This window comes from Buceros rhinoceros, unplaced genomic scaffold, assembly GCF_000710305.1.
Source record: "Buceros rhinoceros silvestris isolate BGI_N320 unplaced genomic scaffold, ASM71030v1 scaffold4542, whole genome shotgun sequence".
In the NCBI taxonomy this organism is placed as follows: Eukaryota; Metazoa; Chordata; class Aves; order Bucerotiformes; family Bucerotidae; genus Buceros; species Buceros rhinoceros.
Genome location: NW_010398199.1, coordinates 26,806 through 36,568, shown reverse-complemented (window position 1 = coordinate 36,568; position 9,763 = coordinate 26,806). Strand labels below are relative to the sequence as shown.

Below are 9,763 nucleotides of genomic sequence, written 5' to 3'. Positions count from 1 at the left end.
AAAAGTGATCACAGCTTAGAGAATCTAGGTCATGCTAACGGCATTTGACATTCAGTTGAGGAATGAAACTCTCTGTTCTAATTCCTTTAGGTACCTCTGAAAAAGATCTGTCAGTCCAGTACCTTAAGGGTCTCCTTAAACACGGCACAGATGGGTCTCAGTAATTCACCAACAAATCACCATATGAGAGTTCTGTCACTAAACTGCTTCTTTAAATTAATTCTGCCTCTGTTTGTTTCCACGTGCCAATCAAAATGTGTAAAGACTGTAAGAGATGTACACAATGTCTGTATTCTCTTTTAACTTCAATAAATAGGACATTTCGTATACTCCTTTTCACAAGCTGGTGTGTGTTGGGTATGCTACTTACTGTTGCTCTTGCAGAAGTGGCTGCTGGAAGAGAAATAGTTTTAATCACTTCAGATATTTTGAATTACTACAGAGTTTCTTAATTTGCAAATGCAGAATTAACTTTGCAAGGGAAGCAAGTTGAGTGAATGTAGGTAAATGAATTCATTCATTCCTTGGAAACTTTATGCAAGTCTTCTTTGTGCAGGCAAAAGTTACAGGCAGCACCTTGAATGGCAAGAAAGAGAAAATGCAGGCTGAAGAAGGTGATAAGGAGAAATGGGATTTTTTGAGTTTTGCTGAGTCCTGGATCCCAAATGAAAGTCTAGAAGATCCCAAAAATGAACTTCTATTTACGCACGTAAGACTAGAAACTTAGAGTTTTCTGTTTGCTTTCATTAAGAAAGAAAGATCACCATTGCTCACTTCAGCTTTCTTTGCACTGCAGACTTTACTTATGGAGAAACAGAAGTGGGAAAAAGTAATGTAAATTCCACCTTAAACATTAGGTGAAGTTGGGGGGAGTGCTCTGCTGGGTACCAATGTAATTTGCAGACATCTGATGGGTCCTTGTGCTATGTTTAAGTGACAGACCCACACTGAGTTCGATAAGATCAAGTGATTTCTGTTTAAATTACAGTTTTATTAGTTGTCCTGAATTTAATTTACTGTTTGTTTTTCAAGAAAGATACTTTTTGTTTCCATCCCCAAACCAAAAACAGCTTCTTGTATTAGATGGTAATATTAATGGAGAAAAAAAGCATAATTTTAACAACATCTGGTACAACAATTTTAAGTGGGGTTTATGTATATCTTTCCTCTTTCCTAGTTTGAAAAGGAAAGGCAGCATGACATACGGTCTTTCTTTTCTCCAAAATCCTCCACTACAAAGAAACGCAAAATATCTTCTGGTGATGAATCATTACACGATGATTCAGTATCTTCTGAAGTCACAAAAGAAGCTGATGCAGAGAAAAGCAATGAAAACCTGGATTGCACAGTAATAAATGAGGATACAGTTTGTCATGAAAGTACCTGTGAACGTGAAGCTAAAAGAGCAAGAGGCATAAGTGAATCTACTCCAGTCAACTCCAGTGAGAATAAGAAGAAATCTTTGACTGGAAAAAAGCCCTCTCTGTTTTCAGAAAAAACCAACGACGTCTTTCCTTGTGGCTTAAATACTTCAAGCGGAAGTACAGCTTTAAATAAAGTTTGGGAGTGTAGCGTTTGCACTTACAGTAATAACGAGTTGCTCCCTTACTGTGAAATGTGCAACTGCCCTCAAAGCAGTCATGGTAAGTAACGTGTGCTGCTGCAGAGGAAAATGTGCTTTTTTTTGTTTCAGCTGTGATTAGTTTCAGAAAATACAGTATTTTTGAATATATTAATATGCACAAATCCAGGCAAAATATGAAGAATGGTTCACATAAAGTGAACAGATACCCATTACGTGATCCCTCTTAATTTTGCTTTTCCCAAGGATCTTTTACATTATTTTAATTTGAAACAAATGGAAAATGCAGATAAATGTTAACGGGTTATAATTTCAGTGAGGAAGAATATATGCTTGGTTTTCTTAGCAGCCTTCCTTTTTCTTGAGGTTTATGGTTATTCTGAATCCAATTAAATGGCAATCTTTTCCTCTACCTGCCAAAACTGAATGATGTGGTATAGATGGTCTGTTAACTCGGGTGTTGTGTATTTGCGGTCAGAGACATTACCTGGAAAACCTGGCATTGGTTGCTCCAACAGGTCAGAGTAGTTGTCTTTTATTGAATTTATTTAGTCTATCTGGAAACTTAATTAAACATTTTTATAAATCTATCCCCATATTTGCCATTTCAATTGCAAAGGAAGGAGTAAGTTTCTTATTTTATTTGTCTCTGCTTGTTCAAGTAAGGACAACCTCTGAATTTTGCAGGTAGAGATCAATGTCTGGAAACCTACTTTGTGTGTTTATGGTACACAGTAACTAAACATATATAAAAAATATAGAATTGCTAACTGCATTATTTCTTGCATATAATTTTACGTTAAACTAGGTGCGTGAAATTGCATAAATGGAAAACTGTATTTCATGTGCTTATTCTCCTAATATTAAAGGTAGCTCTGGTTTCCTAAGTGGTTGAACCATTAGAGAATAAAATGCAATTTCTTTGTATTGCAATTACAAAGTCCTGTCTCCAGATGCATATTGATTAGGTTCCTGTTTGTACAGGTAGCATAAATAATTGCTTTTCTTATTCCTTCACCTATAGGTGAGAGAAACCATGAAGATCCCACTAGCCAGACTGAGGAAGATGTGTCAAAGGACGCCAGAAACAAAGAGAGTGCAAGGTGCAGTGCTGAGGATACAAGAGAAGATTCGGGGGAAATGGTGACCCAGCAATTTGTCGAAAGCACCGCGCAGGAAGCTTTTGAAATGGAAAATGAAGAAAGTGAGAAGTGTGGAAAAGGTAAAGTGGGTCTCCTATGAAAGGAAGGTTATATCCCATTGTGAAACTGGATTAAGTGCCTCTGGCATGGAAAATAACTTTTAAATCAAAACATACACATTTTAAAGGTGGACAGCAGTTCATACGCTAGCGCATGACTTTCTTGCTTAGCCTGGGACGTTTGTTGAATTTTGGTGATGGATATATCCAGCCTTTCCATGCAGCTCCTGAAGCAGTACAGAGTTTCTGGCTCACTTCAGAACTGTGTTGAACTACTGTGAACCTGTATGGTTTTACTGAAACAGATGATAGGTACTTCAGGAGAACCAGAAAAATAAAATACAGAACTAACTTACACAGCTCAAGCAGCAAGCTGTTATCTTAAATTGTTATAGAATATTATTTTTAGTGTCTGAGTAGATTGAATGAAATCAATGAAGAAAAAGCTTTTTAATGTCAATACTTTTTCTTTTTATAGGACATGTAGTTAAATCAGGCACGCTTGAAATATATGACGGGCTTATGTTTTGTGCGAGCAGGAATACTGATAGAATTCACGTCTATACAAAGGTAAACCTGAAATGTGCGTGGTTATTATCATTTTAAAATTACAAAGTAACTGTGGTCCTATGAACCATGTACGTACTTTCATGTATCATGATTTATATTAAAAAGACCAGTATTAGCTGAAGTGGACAAAAATTAGGTAGTCCATCACTCTAGTTCTTTTTCCAAGTGGAATTTTGTGATAATTCCCTAGATGTATAACTTCTAACACTTCTCTTAGCTTACAAAATGGGGCTAATACATTAGATGTTCACTCACGTCATCTGTTTGTTAGAAGTGCAAATGATAGTTGTTTAAGATTTATTTTTTTTATTATAGCATCGTATCACAAAAGATTTTTAATAGAAGAAGATTAAAATTAAAATAATAACGCCATTGAATCCTGACAGGCTAACTAAATAAGATATTTTAACCACGTTTTCAGAAGGCTAGACTTCAGTGCTGTGTCTAAGCCAGAAACTTCCTGAATAAAACACACGGTCAATCTGCCAGTGGTTGTGGCAGTTCAAAAACCAGCAGCTGGTGATTTTCCAGGTCATTTTTCAAGAAGGTTCAGGACTTTCCAGTTCCTTCTTTTAAGGGATAGAAAAGCTCACTGAAAAGATTTCTTCAGAGCTCCTGAATGAGACGGTGTATTCTGGTGCAACTGCAAAGCATCACAGATAGCTGAGGGCAAGTCTTTGAGATAATACAGTTTTTTTAGGCTAATGGACAGAGCTGGGAAAGGTCAAGGAGAGCGTCCTCTTGTATCTGAAACCTGTGTAATACACTGAAGATTTACACAGCTTTCTAGCTTCACACATTTCCTTCAAGGACAAAGATGCGCTTAGGATGGTACTTGGGCAACTGTATATTGGTCTGGGTTGGTTTTGGCTTGGATTAGAGTTTCATTGTGCCAGACACTGTGCTGAATGATGAGACACCGGGGAATTCTGCTTTGGTTCCTTCTCTCGCATGTCTGCTAATCATCAGTTCCTGGGTCATATGTACCCACTTGGACTACTTGTTCCTTAGAAATGGAGAAGCCCCTGTTCAGACACTGAAAAAAAAAGAGTTAAGTGTCATAAACAAAGCTCCAGCTAAGATTCCGATTTTAAATTGTAATGAAGTGACGTTCTCCAGTATACAGTCCCTCATTTCCCTTGGAAATTCAGTTAAGAGGATAATAATTTCGATTTTTTCATTGAAGGCAGTTTGTGTGTCTGAACTATTTGCAAAGCAAAAAATTCAGGTATTTTCAAAATTTAAATTTTCACCCTGTTCACTTCTAGACAGATTTATGTGAATCATGTTTCTTGCATCTGTGGTATTACCATACATCTGTGGCTTTCTGGTTTTGTTTTTGTTTTCTGGAAAGACCTTACCATAAGGGACTACATGGGGAAGGATGGGAAGCTAATTCACTTGAAACAGATACTTTTTTTACTAGATTGTGCTACATTGCATCTGTAAACAAACCGGTTTGCTTGTCTAGGACGGTGAACCACTGAATTGCAATTTCATCCCGTTGGACATACAGCTGGATATCTGGGAGGATTTACCGGAGTCGTTCCACGATAAACAAAATCGTTCGTTGGTAAGGACAAATTCTACTGGCCCAGTAATACCGTATTTATTACAGGGGGCTCTGTTTTGGTTTAATGCAGAACACTTCTGGGCCTGGGGATCTAGCAGAGTTTCGTCAATGCAAGCAGATCTTCTAAATGTTGATGTGAATATTAATTCTTCAGTCTGTTACTGGGCATATTATCATGCCTCCTGCTAACATTTCAGTAGATGGAATCAACCAGGCATCGTCTAATTTCTCGCAAATGTTAGTTACTATCCTCTATATAATCATCAAAATAGCTTTTTAAAGGTTATGAATTAAACAGGGCACATTAAGAGCAAGAACATGGTAGATTGTATCAGAACTATCGTTCTGATCTCACTTCTTCCTTTGGTCTTCGAATAATTTCTGAAGTAGTGTAGAGCACAGCTCCACTGAGACATGGAGCCTCAGTTAATTCACTAATAAAAGTCACACTTGTAATGGTGTTTGAGGAGAAAGTGCTCAAGCAAGGAAATACAGAATTTGAATTGGATGAGCAATATTATCTGCTTAACATAGTTTTCTTAACTGTTTTCTCCATTTAAAGTGAAATATAATTTGGAAAATCGGGTTCTGTTGTTTAGGAACAAAACTGGTTCTTTTTGGTAGGTTCTTCGGTGAGGTTGAAACTTAAATTCGTAAGACAGACACTTGATTGATTCAACCAATGGTTTTGTGAAGCAGCTAGTGAGTGGGTAACACAAATGTTACCAAAGGATTTTGAAGCTATTTGCTAGACCGAAAAGACAAGTTAAGAATCCCATGTTTATGGGCAGGGGAGGCACTGCCTTATGGAACCTCCTGTCCCTCAGTCTTCTCCTCCAGATTAGAAGATCCGTATCGGTAAATGCTCCCAGAAAGAATCAAGGAAATACCCTCTTGTTTCTGTTTCCATTACATCCTGCTGTTTCATTGACCTCTTTCTTGCTGCTCCGACTCTGAGGAAGTGAGACTCACCTGTACACTACTACATTTGCCATGTAAAAATACTCCAAGGAGAAAATAATTCCCGTGTTGTAATCTTGAGGTATAGAAGTTTGTTCTGGATAAAGCTGAAGTCACAATTAAGTCCATCCAGCACAAAGTATTTATTCTTCCCATAGTCCGCGCTCAAACACACCGTGGTGCTGGCTGCTCTAGGGGGTTGCAGGTCAGTGGGGAAGAGAGTGGAAAAACACTATGAAAAACCCCCCACAAGTCATTTGTTCAGTTGTCATATTGTTACTCCCATTTATTTTCTGTTGTAGAAATGAGGATGGGATGAAATAATTTTTCCCCTAGACACATCCTAAAGGCAACAGCCGTGTTATAAATTCTAAATTCCTATGTAGAACAGGGTTTTTTCCCCCACTGTCTCACTGTTCTGTGGTTATAGTTATTGAGGAGATCCATTAATTGTACCAGTCCTGTCAGTTTACAGCTTCAAAGCTTTTTTCAGTGGCTTGCAAGCCTGTGAGAAGCCTGATAGATTCAGTACCAGAAATTAAGTTCCTCTGAGCCTCTTTATTTTGTTATACTTCCAAATATTAAATGCAAATAAGGAAGGGTGGTCAGTAGTGTGCTACAGTCTCCATTTCTGTTCTGAAGTACTTCATGAAACAGGTCAGGTTTTCCTCAGCATCCTGTGGCCGTGTCAGTTTGATATTATCGTGAAAGACAAAAGGCAGGTTCAGCTGCTCAAAACTTTGTCCTTTGACTGTTTTGATGGTAAATTTTGTCTCTACTTGCTAGTCAGATCTTTGTGTGCGGTGCTGAAATGCCACAGAAAAGAGGATAGTAGTATTGCCATAAGAACAGGTGTGCTGTTAAGATAATTCTGGTGATTTTTCATGTCATTAATTGCTAATTTACCATAATAATTTTTATTATATGTGTTTTTCTGATGCTGCATTATTATGAAAGAATACAATAACCTCAAAACAGGCACACTGGTGATTCCGTTAAAAATGTACAAGCTGGAAGACATTTGTTGAGAGACGGACTAATGCCTAGTTGAATTGAATGGCTCTTCCAGTTCCCCTGTAGCTACGCCTGTCACCCTGATGTTAGGAGCTGCACTCTACAGTTAATCCAGTGTTAAACATGTACCAGACGGTTAGAGGAAGGGTCCGTAAACCCAGTTATAAACACTGTTCAAATAACAGGAGTGAACTGTCTTCCTCTGAGGGACCAGCTGTATCAGGAGGATGGCTGCTGGGAGGAGAAAACTCCTTTGCCGTGTCTGTTTTTCCCATCAGCAAAGTCTCACTGACACAAATGTTTACCAGAGGCTTTATCAAGAAACCCCTCTCCTGTCGCTACATTAGTAACGGCTGTTTCTGGCCTTATCTTCTCCCTTCTGGACCAACACAGGTAGCGAAGCCATTCCTGTAGTCAATGCCAAAGCTGCCGGAGCTCCTCAGCAGGTGAGGGTGGGGGGTTGCAGCTTGTATGAAAAATGACTAGAGGGGACCATCTCCAGTCATACTAGCTGTGTTCATCCAGCTCTGCGTGTGTCAATTCACAGCGCCCTTCCACTGCAGTTAAACAGTGCTGTGTAATGCCTGTCCTGCTGCTGACAATACGTTCTCTGCCAGATCCTGAGGTTCGTGAAAGAATGGAGTCACCTAACAGCAATGAAACAGAAGATTGTCAGAAAAAGTGGTCAGATATTCTGCAGTCCTATTCACGCTGCAGAGGAGTTGTCGAAAAAGCAGCCAGCGGTCGGCAGCACAAAAAGGTATGTGGTTTTAAATTTGAATTCCTCTTACTGCCGCAGAAGGTTTGATACGTTCAGTGTAACTTTCAGTGGAACGATGCTGAGACTAAACTGGGCGTTCGATGATCACTTGTCACGTAGTGACAAATGTAGTCAGCCGAGCATGGCAGTAAATCTGCTGGAATGGAAGTGTCTGCTTCCCTGACGGGCTCTGTGCTGCATTCAGCAGCGGTTTGGGCTTTGCTGCGCTGCATGTTTAATCATCTGGAACTTGCCAGAGATCTTTGAGGAAAAATCCTGATCTCAGGGACTCAGCAGAGAAGTATGGTCAAAGAATCTTCTTGTTTTCCCCACCTGGAAGCAGAAATAAATCATTAGTTGCCACCCATGATATAAGGCTTTATTCATAATTCTCAGCTTACTCCAACCATTTCTGGTACTCATTTTCATTTAAGCAAATTTTTCTGCGGATGACATTTCTCAAAACGATTGTTTACCTCGCTGGGTGTCGCTAAAACGGGCTGGTGTTTAATCCTTCTTAAAATCTACATTTACCTCTTGCCGCCTGCTTTCCCTTTTCTGGTACGCTGTCTTCCCTGACAGACATCTGCAGCTTCAGGGTTGTCACTGCTCTCCACAAAACCTCTCTCTCATGTACAGGTTAGCTCACCAAGGTGCCTCTGCAACTGTCTAAAGCCTTTCTATTCCTCAAGTCCCTGCTGTTAAATTCTCCAGGGTGACTCTGTTTCGGCTGTAGGTAAGAATTTGAGTAAATAAATAGTTTGCAATTCCAGCAAGATGAGGAGAAGCAGCAGGCAGTAAGCGTTTCTTAACCTGTTTCTTAACACCATCTGTGGTGTTGTTTCCTCGCCTGACTATGTCCTTCCATAAAACACAGGAAGGATTGGTTGTGAACCGTGTTGGAACACCTACCCTAACCTGCAGTGGCCTTCAAGGTAGTGCGTAGGGTTTGTCATAGTAGACAAACTATAGTGTATAGTAGAGAGTGAGGTACTTAGGAGAAGTTGACTGAGTAGTGGAGTTGAAAGAATGATCAGAGCGAAGCCAGTTTAAACGTTTTACTTAAGAGCAGTGGTGGTTTGTATGTTTTCACAGTGAAACAGAGAAGTGAGTTCAAGTATAACTGATGGAGCAAAGGGTCCTTCAGAGTCTGTAAGGCTTTCCGGATTATCTCGAGTGTCAGTGAGACTCCACCTCACTGAAACAAAACGGCTTTCAGATGTCCACGTCAGGCACTGTCAAACTGCTTTCCGTTTTAATGGTTATCTACCAAACAACTTCTCTGCTTGCTGGTTAAAACTGGTTTTAGAAAAAGGTATTTTATTTCATTAGGGTGAACTGTGTTTTCCCAAACTTTATTCATTTCTTATCTGGGAAATGGGGGATGTTCTAAGAAGATGCGCTGTACCGACCTTGCTGCAGCCAAGAGCGAACGTTCTCTGAGGGAGGTTGCTCGCTTTGTCGTATACTGACAGAATTTTCAATTATTTCAGGTATGTGACCAGGGAGGACGTAGCAGCAGCCTCACTCAGCAAAGCGAGCCGCAGCGGAGGCAGCGTGCGCCTCATCTCCAAAGACAGTGGGGTTTGTCTGCAGAAAGAAAAGACTTCGCTTGAACAGTCGGGTCAATCCACAAGGTAAGTTTATTCACTCAAGGTTCTGGTTACTGTAAGGTTCTGGTTTTTAAGGTAGCGGAATGATTTGCCATGATCGGTGCCTTGCTGAAGGACAGTGTTTAGCACTACTGCAGGTTTCTTATCTCATGAGCTGTGTTTTATTCTTATAACAATTCAGCTTACATGTGTTGTCTGCTATATCTAGCTGCTAATTAATGGAGTCTGATTAAAATGAAATAAGGAAATAATTACATGATTCTGTTCAGGAAGAAAGATCGTTAGCTCAGACTTGCTTGTAAGGTTAACAGCAAATCTGGGACACCAAATTTTCTTCTATTTTGCCTCAAAATTTAGAAAAAGGGAGAAAAGAACATGAAATTTCTAGACAGAAGATGCCATTTTAAAAAAATGTTACCAAACAAGCAGTGTGTCTCTGGCCTGGGGGTAAGCCTTGTTAGGAGCAGGAAACAGTGAAGGTGCGTAGGGA

At 39.6% G+C, this 9,763-nt stretch overlaps 1 protein-coding gene across 1 annotated transcript in view; it reads left to right on the top strand.

Annotated features, from left to right (window-relative positions):
* The window catches only part of ZRANB3 (zinc finger, RAN-binding domain containing 3), a 41,982-nt gene that overhangs the window by 29,241 nt on the left and 2,978 nt on the right, over positions 1–9,763 (top strand). Inside the window, exons 11-17 of the mRNA XM_010130995.1 lie at positions 557–709; positions 1,178–1,643; positions 2,607–2,804; positions 3,262–3,353; positions 4,825–4,926; positions 7,518–7,660; positions 9,154–9,297. Coding sequence (XP_010129297.1) covers positions 557–709; positions 1,178–1,643; positions 2,607–2,804; positions 3,262–3,353; positions 4,825–4,926; positions 7,518–7,660; positions 9,154–9,297 — 1,298 coding nt within the window. The remainder of the gene's footprint in view (positions 1–556; positions 710–1,177; positions 1,644–2,606; positions 2,805–3,261; positions 3,354–4,824; positions 4,927–7,517; positions 7,661–9,153; positions 9,298–9,763) is intronic.